Raw genomic sequence first — 24525 nt, forward strand, 5'->3', positions numbered from 1 at the left:
AACAAAATAAAATTAAAAAAAAAAATCCTCAGCCCCGAACTCCCCAGCCGAATAACGATAAAGAACCCAAAGCAGGAAAAGAAGTGGGTCCGTCTTCTTCCCCTTCACTTCCGGCCGCGGCGTCCCGCCCCCATGACGCAAACACGCCGCGCCGTAACGGGCGTCATCCCGGCGCGCCACCGAGGCTCTGGCGGAGACAGAACATGACGGAGGTGGGAAGGGTTGCTGTTCGCGACCCGGATTCGCTGCTCCCTGGGGGCTTCTGGGCGGCGGTGGCCGTGTGGGTGGAGAGGCCGCAGGTGGCCAACAAGCGGCTGTGTGGCGTTCGCCTAGAGGCCCGGCGGAGCGCCTGCTTGCCCCGGGTCGAGCATTCCGGCCCCCGGCAGAGCTCAGGCCCCGAGCCGGAGGAGCGGGCCCCGGCGGGATGCGGGCCCAAGGAGGGGCCGGGACACGGCCAGTGTTTCCCCGAGGGGGGGCCGGGCCCTCGGCCGGGCGCAGTCCCCGAGCAGGGCCCCCAGGAGAACCAGGGCCGGCGCCAGCAGGGGGAGGACCAGCGGGAAGCAGCCAAAGCGCCTCTGCTCTCTGGGGCCCCTGGGCAGCCCGGCAAGGCTGGAGCCGGGGAGGGCGACTTCCCCGCCACGGACCTGGATTCTGTCTGGGACGATTTCTCCCGGAGCCTCGCCAGCGGCAATCGAGAGATGCTAGCCTTCTTCACCCGCTCCGGGGCGGAATCGCAGCTAGAGGCTCAGCACGAGCTCGACGTGATTCTCAGAACCGTCATCCCAAAAATGAACACACACTTTTGTGTTCCGAGGAGAGAAATAGTCGTGCAAGGTAAGAGTATTTCTGATAGTGGCAGGTGTCAAAGATACATAGAGCCGGACACTAGTGAAAGTGGCAAGGATAGGTTTTAATTGGTAATGCACTGTCACAGTAGGGAGAAGAGTCCAGCGTGAACTGAACTCCACTGTGATTTGTGCAGAGGTGACTGGGCTTTTTACAGGGAGAATGAAGGAAGAGGATGGAGCGGTAGAGCCCGGGAGGTGAAAAATTAACCAGAAGCAGGAAAGGTGGGGGATCGGTCCCTGTGACACCATCTGGGTTTGCTAACTGGTGCATGTGGCTGTTAGGACCTCCCCTCCCACAGAGGCGGTCCCAGGGGCTCTTGCTCAGATGTGGGCTGGAACAGTCTGTTCTTCTCTCAACCTTGAGTTTTTTCAGGTGGGCACTTTAAGGGGGCCTAGGGTCATGCTAGGGATGTGGCCTTGAGCTGTTGGGAGCTGTGACAATATTTGTTCAGGTCTTCATAGGCCAAGGTTGAACCCTAATTGAGACAGGCCTCAGAGGAGCCTGCCTAGAGTTTGGTCCCGAGGAGAATCTCTCGCAGAGGCTGCAGTTAGAATAAAAACCAGCCAGTAAGTGAAAAGGCACTAAAGGCACTTAGTCTGCCAATTTCCTTGCCATGCCCCAGGGAGGTTGTATATTTTTCATTGTTTTTGGAGGGGGCACGTAGAAATGTGACTCCTTAGTACAGAGGGTGGGGTTGTGGATTGGGGTGGTGTCTGGAAGGCTTGGGGAAGATGGTGAAGGAGCGCTGGACCATGAGTGGTAAAGGGATAAGGGAAAAGGCCAGCTCCTGGGGCAGCTCGTGGAGGCCTCCCTACATCTCAGAGCCGCACCCGTGCCGAATTTGACTCATGCTCAGAGCCTCATGACTTCCCCTGCTGCTGCATCTTTTCTGCCTCTAGCTGGAGATGGTTCTCAGCTCTTCAGGGCTCACGTGGCTAGACGCGGCCCACGTGTGTAATCCAGGATACCCTCTCTCCCGAGGTCCACAACCCTCTTCACAGCTGTAGAGTCCCTTTTTGCCATGAAACAACTCCGTGTGGTCACAGGTTCTGGGTTTCAGGGTGTGGGTGTCTCTGGAGGCTGTTCTGTCCACCACAAGCAGCGCTGCTGAATTACTGGTGGGTGCATACCCCCTCCCCGCCCCCCAGTACTGAGGGCCTCTGTGCCCCTGTAAGACTCTTCGCAGGTGTCCCCTCCTCCAGGAGGCCCTCTCTGACCCTGCTGCCCAGACTAGTTTAGGAGCCCTTCCAGCTTTTATCACCTTTTAAACTTCACCTCTCCTGGCCTGAGGGGATGAGCGCATCAGTGCCCACGAGGCCTTCAAACGTGGATGTCTGCATTCTCACGTGGGCTTCACAGAAGAGCAGGGCGGGCTAAGCCTGTCCTCTTCCTCTTGGTGAGCATCGCTCCTCCACGGGGCTGGGGGGGGAGGGGGGGGCAGCCCTTTCAGGACTACGCTCAGCTCGGCGCGCGGTGCAGGCTGGGGGATGGGCCGTGGCCAGGACATTCGCTGATGTAAATCGAGTGGGGAAAAGCCCTGGGGGTTGAAGGCACGGTGGATTCAGTACTGTTTTTTTTTAAGACCGCTTTTGATGAGACTCTGAACTAAGCACTTTAATCGATTATCCCTTTCTTTTTTCCCCCAGATGTCCTCAATGGAACCGTAATTTTTTTACCTTTGGAAGAAGACAGTGAAGGGAATTTAAAGGTTAAGACGAGCAACGTGTATCAAATTCAGCTCAGTCAGAGCGAAGGAGAATGGTAAGGACCGAATAACTTAGTCTTCTCTCAGTGATTGATGCTTTAAATCAATGATTTTTAAAAATTAATTAATTAATTATTTTTGGGGGGCTGCATCGGGTCTTGGTTGCTGCACGCGGGTTTTCTCTAGTTGCGGCGAGCGGGGGCTACTCTTCGTTGAGGTGCGCGGGCTTCTCACTGCGGTGGCTTCTCTTGTTGCAGAGCACGGGCTCTAGGCGCACGGGCTTCAGTAGCTGTGGCTCGCGGGCTCTAGAGCGCTGGCTCACTAGTTGTGGCGCATGGGCTTAGTTGCTCTGTGGCATGTGGGATCTTCTGGACCAGGGCTCGAATCTGTGTCCCCTGCATTGGCAGGCGGATTCTTAACCACTGCGCCCCCAGGGAAGTCCCCGGTCAGTGATTTCTTTAGGCAGCTGTAAGATTCCGGTCGCCAAGGAGCAGCAGGGACTCTCCCTCAGGCAGTTCGGGTTTGTGGGAATGTGCTTTCTGGTTGGCATTTCCCTGACGCGTCCTTGTTCCTGTTGGCGCCTGGGTGGTCATAGCCTGGCTGGAGGGCCCGTACATTCTGTGTAGCCTTGATGGTTAGTAGCACCTGGTTCTAGCACCGAATTCAAATAATCACCGTCCATTCGTCTTTTGTTATTTCTTACACCTTGGTCATGGGTGGTAAGTGGAACCTTCTTTTTTATTGTCCACTGAGGCTCACGTGGTCTTAGACGTAGGGGGTGTTCTGTGATGTTTATCATAAAAGCAGCAGTTTCATCTGTTCCCTTAATTCCACGTGGTGTTTGGGCCTGTCTGGACAGTGTGACATTTTACTTACTTCCATTTGGTATTTTTTAAATGAAAAAGTCAGAAGAAGGTTAAATCACTTGCTGTTCTTCTGCTGGTGTTTTCCTGAGAGCCACATGCGTCTGTTCTTTCAAGACAGCCTCGGGGATGGGCTTTGCACGTGGTTTCATAGAGAGCTGAGGGGTACATTGGGAAGAGCTTGGTTTTGGAGTCACATAGACCTGCGTTTCCCCACCAGCATTGAGCTTGGGTACGTTGCCTCTGTGGCCCTCAGTCTTCTCATCTCTGAAACGGGTTTAATCATTTTTGAGCCCCCCCAGGAGGGGGCTGGGCCGGGCTTCCCAGGGACCTGTTGTAGGCTTACCCGCTGGGTGGGGTACTCAGGGTCGGCCGGGGTGAAGCCTCTTGCCGGTTGTTAAATGCTCCCCAAGGGGCCTTGCCCCAAGGCCCTTTCCTCTCCCCTGGAGAGTGAGGGCAGACCCCGTGGAAAAGCCGGGTGTGCCCGTGTGGGTCACCCAGGGGGTGCCGATGGCGGAGCTGCGGGGTGAGCGCTGGAGGCTGCTGTCCCCTTGCCTGGTTGGGGAAGCCCGGCCCGAGTCCGGCCACGGCAGGCGCTCAGTGTGGTTGATGCGGTGGAATCCCAGCCCCTGTGCTCCATGAGCTTCCGAGTGCCTGGGTGGCTACTCCCCATCTTTCCCGGCTGACATCTCCTGTCGTTGCCCTGCCGGGCAGCTGTCACCTGCATTGCGTTGGGAACTGGCCACACCGTGGGGCCAGGTATGGGGCCTTCTCAGCAGAACACGAGTTAAATGGACGTTTGGTGGCTGCCACCGTGGGATGCGTCACTCCCGGTCTGTGCTTGGCTTCAGCAGGACCTCGGTGTGCCCACCGTGTGCTTGTGCTGGGCACCTGGGGGTCAGCAAGGCCTGGGAGAGACAGATGAACGCTCTAATGCCAGGTGGTGCTGGGTGCCGGGCAGAGAAGAGGTGGCTCAGGCCTCTATTGCCGGTCCTTTCATCGGCAAGGGCAGCGCTGTGCCCATCGTACCAGGGTGGGCGGGAGAGGCCCCTGAGGCCCGAGCGGGTGAGGGGGTAGCCGTGATGACCCCGGTGACACCTGGGAAATAGCGTGGGGCCCAGGAAGAGCAGAGGAAAGGCCCGAGGCTGTCAGCCCCAGCAGGATAGCTTCCGAAGGGGAGGGACGGGAAAGGTGAGCGTCTTGGGGCGTGTTTCTCAGTGGACACTTGGCACCTGTTACTTATGGGAGTGAGCTGTGTCCCTTTGATGCGCCTGGTGGCAAAAGCCTGACAGTCGTAACTCTCACCAGACCGGCGACCCCTTGCCCCTGCCCCTGGCCCGCGCCTGCCTCCAGCTCTGCCCCCTCACCCAGCCGCCTGTGCTTCTGGACGCCACCTCCTTTTCTGTGCGCCAGCAAACTTGATGCTTCTCCCCGTCATCGCACTGCCTGGGCCGCAGCCTCGGTGGATGTGTTGTCGTGACCTGGGCCCGCGGGTTGCGCGTTTACTCAGCGCCCAGACAGCGAGCGCCCGCCGTGATCAGGCACTGCTGGGGCCGGGGTCGAGCGGCGAACAGAACAGACAGGGCCGCGGCCTCTGCGTTTTGGTGGCAGAGGACACACGGTGACCTAGAAGGACTGTGAGCCACAGGGACTGTGTATGTGTCCTCAGCTTGGTGACCGAGCGCTCAGCTTTCTGGATGGGAAGTACTCAGTGGACCAGCGTTCTACATCTGGGTAGCACATGTGAAATGTATAAAACCTAGAAAAGTTAAAGAAATCCATAAACGTTTTAGCATCTAGCTCATCGGTGCATGAAGTGGGAGGTGAGAGGAACTTTGTCGTTGGGCTGATGGGCTTCGTAAGATGTGTAAATGCATTTTAACAACGTTTGCAAGAGAGGAGGAACTCTTTCTGCTTTTTAAATGTGTTTTTCTCTGTAGGATGAGAATTCTGTAACTAGTTGCAGATTGTCTTGTGTTTGGGGTACCATATTTTGTCATCGTAGCTGTCTTAGTTTCTCTCTTCTTTTGGCAAAGAAATGTGTAATTAGAAAATAAGAATTGAAACCAGCTCTGCTTACTCATATTTCTCTTATTTTCAAAGGTTCATATCTGTTTTAATTTTCTGTCCAGAAAGATGGCATTCAGATGGCATTGTGTATCCCAAACCCACCTGGCTTGGAGAAGAGCTGCTGGCCAGATTGGCCAGGTGGTGTGTGGAGAGCAGGCAGAGTGGGTTCAAAAGCACCCTGTCCCTCATTTCCATCATGAAGTACAGCAGGGTTCACCAGGCGCTTAAAGAGAAGTATAAAGACATAGCCAAGGTAATTCTGGGCAGAGACGTCTGTGACTTCCCCCACCCCCACTGACACGAGGTGATGCACCAGGCTGCTCCAGGTGACGTTGTTTCACCTGTGTGCTACAAATGCAGACATTAAGTTAAAACATACCCACCTAAGGCCCCACATCGCAGCCTGGACTTTGACATAGTTAGGGATGCAGACCATAAAAACATTGGCAGTTACGCTGTGGAAAAGGATTTGGTTTTTGTGTTTTGTTTTGGCACGTTACTATTTTTTTTCAAGAGAACAAAAGGAGAATAATTTAATTTAAAATAATTGAATATTTAAATACTAAGTTATCATAATTCTTTAGTATAAACATAAAGGTATTTGAAGAAAATATATGAAAAATTAAAGTACAAAAGCATGTACTTCCAAAAAGGAGACCAATTTTGTAAAATGTCCTTAACTTGAAGATGTAGAAAGAAGGTAACCACAAACATCTGTGTATTCACACCCAGCTTAAGAAATAAAGCATCACAAGCATATCTCGCTTTGCAAATATTGCAGTTTTTACGAATTGAAGGTTTGTAACGGCCCTGCACGGAGTAGGTCTGTTGGCGCCGTTTTCCAACAGCGTTTGCTCACTTCGTATCTCTGTGTCACATTTTGGTAATTTGCACAATATTTCAAACTTCTTCATTTTTATTATATTTGTCACGGTGACCTGTGATCAGTGACCTTTGATGTTACTACTGTAGCTCACTGAAGGCTCAGATGATGGTGGCATTTTTTAGCAATCAAGTATTTTATTTTTTGGCGGCACCAGGCGGCTTATGGGATCTTAAGTCCCCAAGCAGGGATTGAATCCACGCTCTCTGCTGTGAAAGTGCTGAGTCTTAACCACTGGACTGCCAGGGAATTCCCAGCAATAAAGTATTTTTTAATTAAAGTACGTCCGTTGTTTTTTTAGACGCAACGCTATTGCACACATAATAGACTACTCTGTAGTGGAAACGGAACTTTTATATGCACTGGAAAACCAAAAACTCTGCGTGACTCGCCTTACTGCGATATTTACTTTGTTGGGGTGTCCGGAACTGAACCTGCAATATCTCCGAGGCGCCTGTGCTAACAGAGTTGAACCTACTTTGTACTCTTCCTGTTCGTATCTCCCTCCCTTCTCCTGGAAGTAACCACAGTTCGTCGTTGCCACGTATTTTTGTATCAGTCCCCTCTTGCTGTGTAGCAGAGCATCCCCCAGAGTCTCAGGCGTTCCGGCTGGGGCTGGCTGACCTCGGCTGGCCTCGCCTTCTCTCCCAGGTCCTGGCCTAGTGCTTCTTCGTTATCTTACCGTTTAGTACCTTTAAGAAGGGACTTCTTTATTCTTCCAGCTTTTAAAATTGTCCTTGGCGAGATGGTTCGTCCAAACTCTCTAATCCACTAGACTGGAAACAGAAATCTGAACGTTTAGTATTGGCCATCGGTTTTTTTCTCATCTGCCAAACTCCCGTCCTGCACGTTACTGATGTTAATAACGAGGCCTCACACTTGCACAGCCAGTATTTTCTAGTTTCACAGTACCTGCTGGTCATCCTGCGTGGTAATTAAGGCAGAGTCAGTCCCCGCTTTACAGATCGGGAGACGGGGACGAACAGCTGAGTGACACTCCTGACAAGTGACGGCAGCTCACCGACAGACCAGAGGGCGCAGCGCTGACCTCCTGACCCCTGTGCCTGTGCTTCCTCGACCCCCCGCCCCGCGTTTCCTTGTCTGTCATACTTGTCTAGATAAGTGACGAGGGTAGCATAGCTCAGCATTTTCCTCTGATGCCCAGCGGCCCCACCTAAATGTCTTACAGACATGTCTTTACTCCACAGTCTTGCTTCAGACTCCATTGGTCTTGATGTGTCCTGTTACACACAGATGCGGTGAAAACTTACACATGCCCTTGAAAATGTTGTAGGTGTGGCCTGAAGTAACTGACCCTGAGAAGTTCGTGCATGAGGACGTGGCTCTCGCTGCCTACCTGCTGGTAAGGCTGTGTGGGCTGAGTTTAGGTGGAAGGGCGGGAGGTTGCTCCGGGTAGCTCAGGGCTTCTACACTTCTGTTGGCCGGGGTTGGTTACACAAGTGATTTTTGTTTTTAACTTTGCATGGTGCTTTTGCATGAACGTAGAACGAGTCTGAATTGTGAAATGAACCTCAGGAATTGAACTGAAGCAGTGCCTTCCTAATTAGTAGTCAGCACGGAGCACGGAGATGCTGGCTGCGTTTGGGAGCTGCCGTCGGGGCCCATCTGATACACACATGCCTACCTAGCAGTCCTCGCGTTCGGTGTTTCCAGTTCTAGACCTTCTCGGCTGCCTTGCTGACCACCTGGATCTGGGCAGGCCTTTAACTTCGTAGTCTTGATTTTCTCATCTATGAGATGTTTAGAGGAGATACCTTGCAATTGCCTTTCAGCCGTAATTCTCTTAGTCTTTGAAATAACATTGCTTCTCAAAGTATACGACACTTGAAGAATTGAGAGGACGCCTGAAGGAACTGACAGTAATCTGTACAGCTCTTGCCCAGAGATGACCACGTGAACGTGGACTCTGGGTGGAAGAAGGCGGCTTTGATGCCCGCGCAGCATCCGGCCAGGGCCGTGGGCGGATCCCGCCTCGCTCTGCTCGCCCGGGCATCACATGCGCGGAGGCCCAGGGCCTCGGAGGAGGCCGCTCCTCCTGTTGTGGGAGAGGATCTGCAGTTCCAGGTGGGGTTGTGTCTGAATTACTCCGGGGTGAAGTGAATCACAAACTGACTTTGTTTTTTTTTTTTCTGTTTGCTTAGATTCTATGGGAAGAAGAGAGAGCTGCGCGGGGAGAGACAGCCAGGCAGTGCTTTGTCGACCTCGGTTGTGGGAATGGCCTCCTGGTCCACATCCTGAGCAGAGAAGGGGTAAAGCATGCTTGGGGCCGTTTCTTGTACCTTCGCTAGAGTGTCTTCAGGCCCAGCGCGAGGACTTTCTCTGCTGGTCCGATCGGGATTCAGAGGTGGCCTGGCTCTCGGCACAGTGGCTGGTTGCAAACTCTGTGGAGCGGGCAGCTTGTAAACAGGACCAAAGACAGCGGTCTCGTTAGACTAGAAGAGGGTTCTCAGACGCTCGGCCTGCGGAATAGCACGCTTTCGGCAGCTCTGATGCTTTTGTTGTCAGTATTTTCTTTGGAAAACCCACCATTTCAAGGCACGGAGAGGGGAATAAAGGATAAGGTGGGTTCTGCCCTAGAGAAGTTTGGATTCTAGCTCAGAGGACAGTCAGGCACCCATGTATTGTATTGATACACATACACATGTAAAACTGTGATGGTCAGTCTTGCACCCATTTTCTGGATTGTGAAGCAGAGGCATTGAGAGCTGAGAACAGCCCCGGCCCTGGGAACAGTTCAGGACTCGCAGGCGTCAGCTTTCCCCCGGCATCTCGCGGCGTCCGGCGAGGCCAGTGCACTGGGTGCTGGCCCAGTGAGCTTCGTGCTTGAGAGTGACAGTGGAGATTGAAGCCCAGTCGTGGTGACCCGAAGGCTGGTTTTCTTGTGACCGTAGCATCCTGCCTTATGGACAGACGCATTTTTCCTCACCTGTGGGACTTTGGAATGGGGCTGTTAGACGGGGCTTTCTGAGGTGCTTTGTAAAGAGTGAGGCTGCAGTTGTGACCCCTGTGAACAGGTTGTCTGTGGGGTGTTAGCGCATCTGGTGGTGACTAGGAGCCAGTGGGTGGAGACATGGGGGTGGGGTCCAGGGAGAGCTGCGTGCGGTCAGGGTGCGCTGGATGAGAACGACCCTGAGGACGAGGCTCGTCTGGGGGCTGGAAGAGAAGGTGAGCCCGAGAGCTGAACTTGACCAGCTCAGAGGAGCCGGCTCCCTTTCCGGGCGGGCGTACTTCCCGGGGCTGCGTGTGGCCGTGGCGGTGTTTGCACGCCTTGGCTCTGTGCCCCTTCGCGAAGCCTCGGCAGCACAGGTGCTGTCTGTGCCCCACAGGACGCGAGTGTCTGTTCTCAGCTGCCGAGGAGCTGAGGGTCTCCTGCACTTAACGCAGGGGGTGATACCTGCAGAGTTCGATCTGTTCTTGCTAATTTATTGTGGTGTACTGACCTGGACCTTTGATTCCTGAAATTCCTCGTTTCAGCATCCAGGCAGAGGGATTGATGTCCGAAGACGAAAGGTTTGGGACATGTACGGACCAGAGACGCACTTAGAGGTACTGGCGCTGTCCCTGCCCTTGACCTCAGCGCGGTTATTTGAAGGGGTGTCTCTGTGTACGGGCCAGTCAGAGATGCTCATAACCACAGCAGTCCACATTCGTCTCAGTGCCCTGAGACTATAGAAGCGGATGAAGCTTTAGACCTCCACAGCCTTCTGGTTAAACCGAAGGAGGGATGCCGGAGCCGGAGGCGTGTCTCCTCCCCCGGGTCTGCCGCAGGCCCTTTGCATCTCCTGTGGGTGCCAGAGGGGGCTATTGGCTGCCTGGGTGGCGGGGGCGGAGGACGACCCCTCCTCTGCATCTCCTCTGGTGCCTGGGACAGGCCGCGTGTTCAGACTTCTGATAGGCAGTGGGTGCCCACCCTGCCGGGACCGGGCCGGGGCGGGGGCACCATGGGCAGTCCTACTCTGTGAGCAGCGTGGCCAGGAGTGGCCTCCAGCAAGACGGCGAGCTGGCGAGGAGTCGGAGGAGGGGAGCGCAGTGGAGTGGCCGGACCGGGCTGCACACGCGCAGCCGTCCAGCGGGGACGGACAGCACGCCTAGCCTCAGTCGTGACCGCGGGGCTGCAGGGAGCCCCGTCCGCCCCGCCGTGGTCCAGAGCAGCTCCGATCCATCAGAGAGGGAGGTGTCCTCTGCAGCACCCCGCGGCAGGTCAGGGCTCTAGCGTTTCCCGGCGTTGGTCTCTAAGAGCCCAAGCCGGCGGGGGAGCGTGGCGGTGGGGCTGCACCCTTGGCCCCGGGGCGCCACGGGGCCTCTGCTGTCCAGCTGCCCGCATCGCCTCTGGACCCTGTCCCCGAGCGAAGACGCGCGGGGGTGACCGGGTCGTGACGTCTCATCCGCCCGAGGGCAGGCTGCTGACCGGAGAAATGAAAAGGGCATTTGCTTTTCGTCGTGGAGAATGTCAGGAATATACCGAAGTGGGGAGGTGCCCGCGTGCCAAACCCCAGCAGCTCGTCGGCTGCCTCAGTGATTCTTTGTCTCATCCCCCCCTCCCCGACCACAGCATCAGCCCAGCCGTGGTTTCCAAGCAGATCTCGGGTATATCATTTCATCTGTGAAAAGAAAACGAAAGTTTCAAGACTTATTTGGATGTTTTCTCTTTGCCTTTCTATTAAAGTTGAGAATATTACTGCAAAATATAAAAACATTGGAGGAAGGGAGGTTCGTTGCAGCTGCCCGACAGCTTTTTATTTGCTCAGTTTCTCATTATATATTTATACTTTGCTTTATGCTACAAGAGTTTACATTTGCTTGTATATTCATACATTACAATAAATTAGAACATTTGAAAAAATCTCAGGTTTGGGGAATGATGGTAAACCAGATGAAGGACTAGGGGAGGCTCTGCAGCTACATGTACAGACCACGTGTCCTTACACAGGTAATAAAATTGGGCTCTGAATTTCGATGAGGCTGACGATCAAAGCTAAGGGAATAACGTGGTTGATTCCCAAATCCCCTGTGTCCCAGGAGAAAAAGCAAGATAATTTCTTTGGGTAAAAAGTTCACACAGCAGTTGAATAGGCTCTGTTTAAATCATGACCCCACGGAAGAGCTGGCTGGCACAACGTGCCCCTTGGAGAACAGGTAGAAGATTCTGGTTCTTTATTCGAGGTTCCCTATGGAGTGGGGGAAACCTCACCCCATCACTCAGTGAAGGCCTGCTAGTAGGAGTGCCGTGTCTCACCTCTTGTGCATTTTTTTCTCGTTACACCTGGACCTCTGGTCGTCGAGCTGGAGGAAGAGTCCTGCATCTTCCCGTGTTAAATGTGAGGGTGGAGGCTGGCAGGTAGACAGGTAGAGCTTTCTTGTCTAGCATGTTGTTGGAAAGAAAACTGTAAACATGATTGTGATAATTACTAAGCATAATTCGTTTTTGTAAATACAGACCTTTTAAAGAGGCAGGCAAATTTAAATGTAGAATGGATGGGAAGAAAGAATAAATGGTATTAAAAGTTTGTTTTTGATAGTATCAAAAGTTTGCCTACTTTCAAATTATGCATAGACCATTTTCAGTATTTCAGCATTTTAATATATGTGAAAATAGAAGCACATATGCTTATTCAAGAACCAAAAAGATGAATTTAAATTCAATTTTTATATCCGTCAGCTTTGCAAAACACTCTCGTGGGCTTCAAAGTGGGGGTTAACATCACATCTTCCCCATTTGTTCTGACCCAGAACTAACACGTCTGCTTACTTGCCGTGGGGGTTCATTCTTCAATTCTAAAATTAGTGGATTTTGAGTGGTTATATAGTCTCTCTTTCCAGTTTTTTTTTTTTTTAACCCTTTGTTTTACATTGAAGTATAGTTAATTTGCAGTGTTGAGTTAGTTTCGGCTGTACAGTCTCCAGTTCTCACTGACATCTTCACCATTGAGACTGTTGACTTTGATAATTAATGACGGCCTGCTAATTAGCAGAAAGGATAAGGTGTTCACTTAAAGTTCTTAAATCCTCAAAGCAAGCTGTTCCCAGCTTAACTACGGAAACTATCACAGTGGTGAACATGCCTGTTCAGCGGGTAAAAACTTGCTGTCTGAGAGTTCACGAAAGGTAATAGTGTAATAGCAGAGGCTGGTACACACTTCTGCAAATTCTTCCTATATTTTCTCTTTTCATAGATGCGCTCATTCCACGGGTTGTGTAAGTGCATCAGGGTCTATGTCAAGTCAGCCTCAGACCTCCCAGCTTTCCGCTCACCCCTCTGCAGGCCGTTTCTTGTCCCTCCTCCTGTCAAAAGTAAAGTGGTTCACGTGTCCCCTGTCTCCTTTAGCTGCTCTTATGTTTATGTATAAAGGCTATTTTTAATATCAAAAGAAGAAGAGCATCCAGAAGTGTTGCTGGCTCATCGGCGCAGCGATGATGCTAAAAGTTGTCGGTAGCCGTGCCCTCGGGCAGGCCGGGCTGGGCACACGCTTCCTCACTCCTGGCCCAGCTTCCGCCTTTTGCAGATGAAGACCTGCAGCCCTGAGGGGCTGAGACCGGGCCGGGAACAGCTGCGGTTCTGCAGGGGTGGTTGCGTTTGTTGTTTCCCTCCGTGCTCTGGTTTTATTTACTACATGTTTTAGTCTTGTTCTGTGTCTTTCTTGTAGGAAAGTGCAATCACACCAAATGATAAGACCCTCTTCCCGGACGTCGATTGGTTAATCGGAAACCATTCCGATGAACTAACGCCATGGATACCTGTGATTGCGGCCAGGTGAGTAGGTGGAGGTGTTAGCACAGTGGTGGCTGGGGATGTTTTGATGCCTAAACCTCGCTGTCCAGAACCGTAGCCACTGGCTGCTTGTGGCCATCGCGTACTTGAAACGTGGCTGGTCCAGATTGATGAGATGATAATCTGCTGGATATATTGGGTTAAATTTAAAATAAATTCCACCTGTTTTATTTTGCTATTGAAGATACGGATACTAGAAAATATAAAATTATGTATGTGGTTCACATTATATTTTCATTGTGATTACTTCCACAGTGTTTATATCCAGTGTTGAAAGATGTGTTTTTCCTGATAACAGGAGGGTTTGTCTTTCAGAGTAGAGACCTCTGCTGAAATGTTCTGTCTCAATTTTGGGCTCTCTGCCTCGGTCAGACTTTAAGACGCACGTTACCTTGCTGCCTTTGCACATTTTAATTGCCAAGTCTCTTTTATCCAAGGTTCTTTTGGACTGTTCTATTTATTTATTTTTTTAATGCCCTCCCCCTCCTTTTCTTTTAGGTACAGTTGATTTACAGTGTTATATAGTTTCAGGAGTACAACGTAGCGATTAAACATTTTTTTGGTCATACTCTATTTGTAGTTATCATAAAATGTTTCCTGTGTTCCCTGTGCTGTACAACGTATCCCTGGAGCTTATTTATGTTATACATAGTAGTCTGTACCTCTTAACCCTCTACCCCTGCCTCGCCCCTCCCCGCTTCCCTCTCCCCACTGGTGACCACTAAGTCATTCTCTGTATCTGTGAGTCTGTTTCGTTTTGGTTATTTTCATTCGTTTTATTTTGTAGATTCAGCATACAAGTGATAATGTACAGTATTTGTCTTTTCTCTGTCTGACTTCATTGCACTAAGCATAATACCTTCCAGGGCCATCCTTTTGGACTGTTTTAGAATAATATAGGTCAAGGAGCAAATCATAATCTTTTTTGTGCTTACCTCTGAAATTTCCTGTCCGACAGCTGAAATCTCCAAGTACTTCAGAAAGTTTTAGATTACAGTTGATGATCATAACTGCAATAGAAAAAAATATTTTTAATAAACGTAATTAGATTCGTATTTTATTGAAAAGATGCTATGCTGCATTGTTTCTAGAAATTAAATTGGGGAAGGCTATAATTCTTCTTTTATATAAAAAACAAAATCGGCCAGTAGCACATCGTTTGCATTTTGCCCGGTCGCACTATTGCCGCGTGGCTTTCTGAGGACTTTTCTTTATTGAATCTCTTTAAGACTTTGGCTTTCCGTGTCGCTGATTGTCTTTGAAGGTCGTCCTACAGCTGCCGCTTCTTCGTCCTGCCCTGCTGCTTCTTTGACTTCGTTGGGAAGTATCAGCGGAGGCAGAGCAAGAAGACCCAGTACCGAGGGTACCTGGATTTCATCACCGAGGTGGGGTCGACCTGTGGCTTCCACGTAGAGGAGGATTGTCTTAGGATTCCTTCCACCAAGAGGGTGCGTCCTGGTCACCTGGGCTGTCCTCGGTGGGCGACACCGAGGTGTTTAGATGGAGAGCTTGGGGCCGTCCTTGTCACAGAAGCGTAGACGACACTGGGATGGTCGCGGGTGTGACTGTCCCAGAGGTGCCCTTGCTGATCCCAGCATCCCCGTCCGTCACTGGCGGGTCCGGAGGCTTCTTCTGTGCCTGCAGATCCCCTGCTTTGCAGGCGCTCTGGCACTTCCTTCTCCCGCCCTGTGGCAGCTCTGCAGGAACCCTCAGCAGGTCTTCATCCCTTTTCCAGAAACTGTGACTGCCCCTCGGGGACCCTCCCAGAGCGGGTATCAGCTTGGCATCTCTACAGGTTTCTGGCCATAGTGCTGCCTGGGGCTGAACGCTCTAACTTCTGACTTAGGGTCCCAAATTACTGGCTGAAATGGCTTCAGAAGTTCAAAAGGATTTCACATTTCCTCATTAAGAGGCTTATTAATTCAGATTTGCTTGAAATGAACTTTTCCAGGTAGAAATTGACCCTTGCACTGCCTGTGACCCTGCCAGGTGGTCGGGGCCGACCTGCTTACCACGCAGGGGGCTTGAACTACTGAGAGAGTCAGGGGACCATTGACATTGGTTTCTTTAATCTCTGTTAACTTTCTTTCATGAGACTCTGTGGACGTCAGTGCTTTTTGTGAAAAACTAAACACAAAAACCTGTCACCCGATCTCAGCTTGATCGCGTGACGGTGGTGAAAAGGATTGAGGGTTTGAGCTTGACTCTTGACTTTGCCACTTCCTGGCAGTGCGTTCGGGGGCACGTTACAGACACTCCCTGCCTGTGTCCTCACTGCCAACTAGGGAGGAGCAGCTCGCCGGCCGGTGCTGGGCCCTCGCTCAGGCTCACCTGCGTGCGCTGGGCCCCTCTTCGGCTTCAGGTACCATTGCTGTCGCTGCTCAAGATCGTTGGGGAACGTCCTTTCGGGCTCACCTCTAGAGCCTTCACGTCATTCTCTCACATGCCCTCTATTTTGGCAAGTCAGTCTTCTGAGGTTGGAATGGAATTTTGCTGGAGTTTGGGTCACGTGGGTACGAGGATCCTACAGTTTTGATGTTTGCATTTGCTATTCCGTTACTGGTTGCTGGAGACCACGGAGCATTGCTTAATCTCTCCGAACCTCAGGTTTCCTATGACTGGAAGGTTCGGGGGTCAGATGCAAGCGCGGGTGTCCACACACAGCGGCTGTTAATTGAGGACTGATGACGTGCCACGCCTTATTCCACGCACACAGAAGTTGTCACCTGCCCGAGATCACACATTTAGCAGGTGGCACAGCTGGAGAGCAGTGAGGGGTGGCTCTGATGCAACCAGATTCGCCTTCATCGGGTTCGGGCCCGGAGAGGACGTCCAGAGACGCTGTACCCACTGCAGCCTCGCCGGACGGGGCCTGGCTCTCCCCGGGGCTCCTGAGGGCAGCCTTCGTCTGGACGTGCGAACGGGGAAGGGGACAGCGTGAACTGGACGCCCCCGCCGTGCCAAGTGCTCTGCTAGGTGCACATGTGCTCTCCTCGCTCTGGCAGCGCTGCCCCTTGAGAGCCCTGCAGGGTTACCGTCAGGGTCTGCGTGTGGGGCGGAAGAGGGGTGCAGTGGGATGCGGCTGGTTGGCTCAGTAAAGGTGACCTTGGTCTGTCGTGTTTGTTAGGCGCTGTGGAAGTCAGGAACGAAGCTTCCTGTGGACTTCTGCTGATACTATATTAAGTCATCGGTTGGTTTGACTTTTTAAAATAAGGATTCTTTTCATGATAGGTGTCGAAGGCTTATGTGGAATTTATTCTCCAGAACGAGAGAGTTCCCTGGAGAACGGTAAGGTACTATTGGAACCTGCTAAAGTACTTCCTGTGCTCTTTTCATGTGTAGGTGTGTCTCATTGGGAAATCCAGAACATACCCGCCCGCTGGGGAAGATTCTGTGGACGAGCGGAGGACCCGCTACATCAACAGCAGGCGGGGCGGTCCCGTGAGCCCGCCTGGCTGGGTCCCTGCCCCTCGCCCACCCGGGGCCGCCGCCGGTGGTGCCGATGGCCCCAAGGGGCATGGAGCCCTGGACGCCGGGGCCGGGCATGCTCCAGAGGCCCCCGCCGAAGGACTCTGGCTGGCTGGATTTCGCCCCAGAGAAAAAGCCAAGCGCGTGAGGAACTGTGCCGCCCTCCCTCGAGATTTTATTGGCCGAGTGGTTTTGCAAGTGGCGAATCTGTTGTTGGGCGGAAAGCAGTCAAACGTGACAAGCTCTCAGAGCAGGAGCGCGACGGCCTGGAGTCGGGGAGGTAACGGGCGCCCTGGGCACTGGCTGGGCTCCAGGCAGGGGCTCTTCTCTTCTCAGAGCCAACTTCCAACTGTGCGGTACGCGGGCCTCTCACTGCTGTGGCCTCTCCCGTTGCGGAGCACAGGCTCTGGATGCGCAGGCTCAGCGGCCATGGCTCACGGGCCCAGCCGCTCTGCGGCACGTGGGACCCTCCCGGACCGGGGCACGAACCCGTGTCCCCTGCATCGGCAGGCGGACTCTCAACCACTGCGCCGCCCGGGAAGCCCCCTTTAGTCATTTTTTAAATACTTATTTGGCCGCACCGGATCTTAGTTGCCCACCTGCGGGATCTTCCTTGCGGCGTGCGGGATCTTTAGTTGCAGCAAGTGGGCTCTTAGTTGCGGCATGCATGTGGATCTAGTTCCCTGACCGGGGATCAAACCTGGGCCCCCTGCACTGGGAGCACGGAGCCGTAACCACTGGACCACCGGGGGCGCCCCTGTGTGGTCACTTTAATTAGGTGTCAGGGAGTCCTCATCATTTCTGTCAAGCCGTTAGGAGTGCGCACCTGGGCTGAGGGAAGGAGCTTGTCGGTGGGCTGCTGCCCGAGGCTGCTGTAGGGCTTCCTGAGCAGCCAGGCGCTCGCCCTCTGAGCTTTGGGGTCACTGGAGGAGATGGAGGCCCCACCCTCAGCCTGTTAGCCTGTTGGGGATGCTGCCCGCTGGCCCCGTGGGTGGGCCGGCCCAGGGAGGGGTGAGCAGTGGGTCCTTCTCCCCCCGCAGCGTGGATGGCGCTCTGCTGAGTCTCTCTTCATCCTCACGCCCCTCCCATCCCTTGTGTACGAGTGATGTGGCAGTGCCCTCGAGCTTGATCCCCTCCAGGGATCACCTGACCCTGGGAGCATCTGGTTGGGAGAGCCTCTCTGGGGACCCGGTGGCGGCCATAGCCAGTGCTGCCCTGGTGGAGGGGGCTGACTATCCGCATAACTGCGGACAAGGCCCAGGCGCCTGGGGAGTTCTGTGGGTCGGCACCCCCTTCCTCGGTGCGCGCTGCAGAGGCGGGCCAAGGTGGAGAGGGAGGACGCTGCCTCGGGGCTCGGAGCGGGGCCTCGAAGGGCTCAGGGTCCTCGGACCTGTAGGCGGCTCTGAAAACAAGGACTCTGACTTTTAATTCCCAGGATGGTCCTTTCCTCTGCGGGGTCCTTTGGGAATGACTGTGCCCAAGAAACGCTGGCCTGTGCCTGGGGTGGGACGCCCTGATAGTGAGCAAAGATGGGGTCTCTACCTGGGCTCAGTTTGGGTGGGTAGCGATGATGATGCGGTCTCAGGCCTGCCCGCCCGTCGGAAACGTCGGGGAGCCGGGGTGCCGTCCTCCCCGGGTGGGTCTCCGAGGGCCGGGCTGGTCTGAGGTACTCCCACTGCCCCGCCCGGCGTGAGAAGCCTACCCCGGCGGGGGCGGGGGGTACCCTCAGCCTCGCAGCTGCACGCTCCGCCCTTGGTCACTGGACTTAGTGACCCCTGCCCCAGCGTCAGGCTCGGGACCCCCAGTGTGTCTGAGCCCTGCGCGACGTCAGTGAGCGGGTCTGTCCCCAGGACCTCACTCATCCCAGGCTGGGGTCTACCCTCTGCCAGGCATGGCGGAGGGGACGCCGGGTGGGAGGTGGCAGGCTCAGGACACGCGTACGTGGAAGGGTGAGAGGCAGCGGTGCGGAGCTGCACGTGCGAGCCCGCGTCGTGGAGCTCGAGGCTGGGGGGTGGGGGAGGAGGGCAGGCTTCTGGGCCGGGATTTAATTTTCCCGCGGACTTCCCGTCTCCTCTCAGAAGGGGTTCCAGGTGGCTGCGAGGCGGGCTTGGCGCGTGGAATGGCAGTCCCCGCCCCGAGCAGCGGCTGGGCCACGCGGCAGGGCTGACTTGCTGTGTCTGGGAGGCTCGGGGGTCAGACACGGCGCGCGCGGCCTGACATCTCAGGTGCGATGGCTCTGCCTGTGGAGTTCCAGCAAGCTGTGGATTCAGTTTAACTAAAGTTCTCACGTGGGGGAAACCCTGTCTTCAACAGGGAGCCTGTCCTTGGCGGAAGTGGCCGGGGAGCTGGACAGGGAGACGCTGCAGAAGCTGAAGCGGGAGTGCGGGGGCCTGCAGACGCTGCTGAGGAACAGCTCGCAGGTGTTCCAAGGTGAGGGGTTGGGCCGGGCCTCCCTCGGTTCTCAGCGCCTGAGGACGGGCTCCACGCTTCCCGAGGCAACGGGAAGTTGCTCTCATGCAGATTCTACCACCGCCCTCTCCTGCCTTCCCCCCCTTTTTTTAATGAGATAAACCTTATTTGAGAGGAGTTTCAGAGCTAGAGGACAGATCCCCTCACGTGCATCTCAAGTCGCGGCAGGATGTGGGTGGCCCCTCTGCTTCTCTGATGCTGCCAGCCTCTGCCCGGCACGCCCGGGCCCAGCCCCGCCCCCATCCAGGACGCGCCCCCTCCTCCCATGCTGGCAGGGCCTCCCGTCGCTGGGGAGCTTTTCCGGGTGGAGCTTCAGTACTTGCTGTGCTTTGGCCTCTGGCTGAGCTCCCAGCCAGGCCCTGGGCCTAGAGGAGGGAGGCCTCCCTACCCTGGCCCATGTGCCTACACTCCCCTCCCCACACACACTGGCGCCCTGGGATCCAGGTGGGCGGAGGGAGGAGGGCCCGGGGCCTGCGTGCTCTTCCACGCAGGCTGCAGAGCGCTGCAGAGCGGGGTGCCGCCGCCCCTGCCCTCCTGGAGTTTGCAGCCTGACAGGGAGGGGAGACGTCGCAGATGTTTACATGGGCACCTGGGGTTCAAGAAGTTCTGTGTACACATCCGCCAGAGGGTCCATAAGTCGTCGTGTTTGCTTCTTAAAGCTTTTCCCCTTTGTCTTTGTGGAAGTATTTTAAAGCACATCCCATCTGACATGCTAGTCACCCCTGAGTACTTCTGTGCGTGGCTTTAAAAATAGTGGGAGTCTTCTTGCATCACCCTAGTGTCGTAGGGGACATTCTCGCCCAGGGAGGCCTGGCCTCACCTCAGACAGGCATCAGGAAGGCTTCGCTTAGGAAATGACATCTGAGCTGGGACTTGGTGAAGTGAACAAGGAAAACACTTCAGGCAGAGGGAGCAGCGTGTGCGAAGTGGCAGGATGGGGCCTTGCTGAACGGGGCGGGGGCGGGGTAGGTAGGGCTGGCGGGCTGCAGCCCCCTGTGGCCGTGAGGGGGACCTGGGCCTCTGTGACGGGCAGCGGCGCGCTGACTCGCTGTGATGGTGGGAGGAGCAGGCCCAGCTGCCCCGTGAGCTCGTGCAGGCGGCCCGAGAGGCGGCCGGAGAGCAGTGCATCAGGCAAGGAGGCCATGCCTGCCTGAGCCCCTCTGTCCGTGCTGGCGCTGCACGCCCAGATGACAGCCTCCCTGTCCCCACCCGTCCCCAGCGCCCGGCGGGTGGGTGGGCACTCCCTAGGGACAGGTGCCTTGGGGGTCTGTGTGGGGAGGGGTGACGGGCCCTGCCGGGCCGGGGCCTTTGCGGAGGTGGGGAGGCCACTGTGGCAGCGCGGAATAGAAGTCTGACCGGAGGGCGCTGGCCAGCACTGGGCCTGAAGGCCTTGTCCCGCGCCCCGGGATCTGGGCCAGCCCCTACCCCCGCACCTTTGTACTCCTACCGCCAGGGTGGTTGCCCCGTGACGGGGGGCGTGGGCGGAGGGACCGCGCACGGAGATGCAGAAGCACATCTGTCCACTCCTCGGCCTGTGCACCTCCTCGGGAGGTGAGCGCTGCCGCCTTGCGGTCCCACCTCCACGCGTGCACCTGAGCGCTCCGTGCGCACCGCCCGTGTGTGCACCACCCCGAGGCGAACACACCTGCACCACCCGCCCCTTGTGCGTGCACCTGAGAGCTCGCGTGTTCTCGCCCGCAGCACCTTCGGGGGGCCTTCCAGAGCTAACGTTGGTTTTCATTTCAGTCGGCTAAATGCTGCTGTTGCTATGGCAGTGAGCCCCGCAGTGGAGCTGGCGGGTCCAGGGTTGGGGGCTGTGGAGGGCAGCCCACTGGTGGGCTGAGAGGCAGGGGGCGGATGGGCCTTGCGGCTGGGAGTCCCCGCCCAGCTGGGCTGCACCGCGTGGAGCTTTCGTGACTGAAACTCGCTGTGCCCAGGGGACTGCTCCGCTTCCTGCTGTTCCCAGCACGGTTTTCTGTTTGGTTCCATGAAGGAGTGTTCTTTTCTCCTGCATCGTAAATATGCATGTGTGCGATCGGTTTTCTGTGCGGTTTGCATCGCTGAGCGCGTTTATTTTTGGAAACGCTTCTGAGTACGAGGCTTGGGGGTTGAACTCCAGTAAACATTCTATACCCAGTCACACAAAAAATAAGCACCAAAGCTGGGTCTTATCTCTGCAGGAGATTTTTTTTTAAACTAACATGGTTAGTTTTACACGAGTGAGGAGGTGAAAAGAGTTTCCGATGCTTCAGCTCCACCTGCCCTGAGCACCTTGTGGGCCGGGCATGTGCCCGCGCTCAGCCTTGAGGACACGGACGCAGCTCAGCGAGGTCGGTCCCTGGCCCGGGGTCTCCGGCGAGCTTGGGGGCTGGGCCGACACCCCGGGTCGAGAGGGGCCCCGAACTGGTGCTGCTGAGCGCGCCGCACCGTCCCAGTAAATTTACCTCCCTGGTGGGATTCTGGAAGAATCCTCAGCCGCTTCCTCAGGACACTGTGGCTCAGGTGACGTCTGTGGTCAGAGACAGAGGGGGAGCCCGAACAGTAGGTCCACCGAGTCTGAGGGACTCACGCTTTGGGGAGGAAGTGGGTTCACAAAAGTCGGGTGAGAAATGAGCTCCGTAGAGCACGTTTTATGCCTGTGATTCACTTAAAATCGGGAAGTCTGCTGGTCTGGCCTGCCAGCCGGCTGGAGGGGTGCAGGCAGAGGGCACGGGCCTGCCCAGACTGGGGGCGGGGGCCTGTCAGCCGGCCTGGCCCCCCCTCCCCGCAGGGCCACCCCTCATCACCAGTGCCTGCTCTACAGGCCCTACAAGTCCTGCCTGGGTCCCCTTCCCCCGACCCTGCAGGGATTGCTCCGGAAATGTGGTATGCTGGTGGAGGGCCCGCTGCGAGACAGCCCGCCCTGAGGGAGCGTGGACGGGCCAGCCTCTGGAGGGTGAGCGTCTGCATTTGGCTTTGGCCCCAGCGAGCCCCTCACCCTCTCGCCCGGACTTCTCTTGAGCCTGTCCAGGCTGTCAGGGGCTCCTCGTCTTTCTGGGGCACCCACGGCGGGAGTCTGGGGGAGTCTCACCTCCCAGGCTCCTTTGCACGCGGTCGGGGGGCTCCGGCCACCCTGCCCAGGCTGGGGCGTGTCGTTCGCGGCTGCGCCAGGAGGGGCTGCTGTGGGAGCGCCTGTGGAAGGCCGTGGCTGCTTGCCCAACTGCCGGGCCAGGACAGCCGAGCTCTCAGCGTCTGCCTCGTGGGAAGCAGGGCCGGCCTGGCCCTTCCTAAGTGCTTCTCGGCCGCCCCCTGAGGGTGAATCCCTGCGTTGTGTCCCTCGTGCGGAGAGGCACCTCTGCAGTTCCTTCCTCTGGTTTCAGGGGACAGTTTTCGGTAAGCATCAGTCTGCAGAGACAGACAGTCTCATATTGCTGCAACGAGGCAATGTGAAAGCGAAATTCAAGCTTGAACGCACACTTCCAAGTTTTCCTTAGAAGCTGGAGAGCCAGATTTGTTCAGTAAGCTTCCTTTATTTCTGCCGAGCCTTTCCGTCTCCAGATGGCCGTATAGTTTCCAGGGAAAAGCAGGACGGGTTTGGTTGCTCTGGCCCCATCTCACGTGGGGGTGTTGGCGTCTCGGGAGGAAGCGGCCAAGCGGAATCTCCCAGTGTGGCTTCAGCCGAGTTGGGGCGACTGGTTCAGGAGGCATTTGGGCGGCCCCGGGCCCTCCCCCTGCGCCGCCCAGCTCTGCGGCCACCCCGCCCACACAGGTCCCCCCCGCCGCATCTCAGCCCCCTGCTGCTCTGTGAGGGCCTCCCGCCCTGCCCCTGCCGACAGGGCTGCCGTGCGTCTACCCCCTACTTCCCGTTTACGTTTGGGGGCTCTGCCTGTGACCCTGCTGGCCCCCGCAGCCTGCCCCTCATCTCCACCTGCCTGGACAGGGCCTCTCCCCTGCTCGCTCCGCTCCCTCCTTATGATGCGGATGCGTGCCCTCGAGGGCCAGTGCCGCCACGCAGACGTCCTGCCCGCATCGGGACCACGCTCGTGGTCGGCGTTAGCCTTGTTCCACGAGCCGGTGCCCACGAGCGGCCACGCCCGGGTCCCGTCACCAGCAGGACCTCAGGCACCGGCTCCTTGCCCTCCACCTGGTGTGCGGCAGCCCCTCCTGACGGCTCCCAGCCCCAGGCGCCTGCACCCGGTCCTTGCTTCCCTCGGCCCCTCCCTCGTGCTCCCGTGTGTGTAGGTGGGACTGCAGGCCACGGGCGGGTGGGGGGCTGGGGCCACAGCCCCGGGATCCCCGCACCTCTCCCCCCCAGCCGCCGGGCCTGCGGGGGCTGCGTCTTCTGTGGCCGCACCCCGGCCCTGGACAGCTGTCCCCACAGAGCCCGGCCACCTGCCCAGCTCGCAGTTCACTCCTCGGCTGTGTCTTTTCTCTTTGTTCCCAACCCCAGTTGTGAACGGGCGAGTTCGCATCCGCGACTGGAGGGAAGAGAGGCCTCGGAAGGAAAAGGAACCAGAAGCAAAGCGGAGGCAGTTTTCGGAAACGTTCAAAACCCGCATCTGTTGGTTTTTCGCTCATCACCCTGACGGTTGTGTTCTGCCTTCTGACCGCTGCCCGTTCGCCCACGGGCCTGGGGAGCTGCGGCCGGCCACCACCAAGAAGAACAAGCAGCCTCTGTGAGCTGCTCCGCCTGCGGGAGGCCTGGGGCAGGGAGGCCGAGCCTGAGGGCAGCTCCCAGCTCCCCCGAGCGCTGCGCTTCTGCCCTGGTGGCGTTCAAGGTGTTTTCCTTCCTCCTCGCTCACGCCCCACTGAAGCTACAATCACTCACACCTCCCCCCGCCCCGTCCCAGTGCTGGGTTTGTTGTAAATGTGGTCGCCCTTAAATGTGTTCAGCATCTTTACATCAGGAAAAGAGAGTGACAGTCTCGTGGTGTCTCGTGGCTCAGGAGGTGCAGGAAGTGCTTGAACTGGCCCTTCTCCAGCAGGGTGGCCGTCCCCGCCAACCACTAGCCATCCCGGGGTTGGCCGCCGCCTCCTGCCGTAGATCTTCTCCCCACAGGTACCGTTAATTCTCGTTCCAGGAAAACAAAAATAATCCCCAGATCCCGATGTGCTTCTATGTAAAATTGTGTTTGTAGTTCTACACAAAAGGCCGTGTCAGTGACGCTGTTCCGCCCCTTGATTTTCTGTGGAACGTATCCGGTGGCCTTTTCCTTGTGGAGCGTTCCTCGTGCGGCATTCTCCGTTCATTCGTGAGTGATGAGAAGGAACCCACTCCCTTCCGCTCCGTGCAGCATGGCTGGGACTGGGGCTGCCGCGGGGCATAGGGCCCTGCGCTCGGGAGGCCCTGGTCAGCTGGGAGCCCCCGGTGCCAGGTCGAGGTCAAGGACAGGCCAGCAGGCGCCTGGCCAGCCTCCAGGAATGGGCAGAGTTGGCCGGGTGGGCACAT

The 24525-nt window shown here is 56.0% G+C and overlaps 1 protein-coding gene across 4 annotated transcripts; it reads left to right on the forward strand.

Moving 5' to 3' along the window:
* Nucleotides 1-186: 186 nt before the first annotated feature.
* Nucleotides 187-24266, forward strand: TRMT44 (tRNA methyltransferase 44 homolog). 4 transcript variants are annotated; one of them, XR_003003307.1, is made up of 12 exons: nucleotides 187-834; nucleotides 2496-2610; nucleotides 5521-5740; nucleotides 7665-7733; nucleotides 8533-8640; nucleotides 9866-9937; nucleotides 13036-13142; nucleotides 14425-14608; nucleotides 16503-16908; nucleotides 18942-19058; nucleotides 22457-22594; nucleotides 23527-23653. XR_003003307.1 is itself a non-coding variant. In XM_024745145.1 (11 exons), exons 1-11 carry the CDS (start codon nucleotides 204-206, stop codon nucleotides 23754-23756), a joined length of 2259 nt encoding a protein of 752 aa, XP_024600913.1. In that variant the 5' UTR covers nucleotides 187-203; the 3' UTR covers nucleotides 23757-24266. The 4 variants fall into 4 exon arrangements, 1 of the variants encoding a protein (XP_024600913.1); XR_003003309.1 differs by having other exon boundaries at nucleotides 16503-16772; XR_003003308.1 differs by lacking the exon at nucleotides 22457-22594 and having other exon boundaries at nucleotides 16503-16772; nucleotides 23527-23660.
* The last annotated feature ends 259 nt before the right edge of the window (nucleotides 24267-24525 follow it).

This window comes from Neophocaena asiaeorientalis, unplaced genomic scaffold (assembly GCF_003031525.2).
Source record: "Neophocaena asiaeorientalis asiaeorientalis breed wild unplaced genomic scaffold, Neophocaena_asiaeorientalis_V1.1 scaffold65, whole genome shotgun sequence".
NCBI classification, from domain to species: Eukaryota; Metazoa; Chordata; class Mammalia; order Artiodactyla; family Phocoenidae; genus Neophocaena; species Neophocaena asiaeorientalis.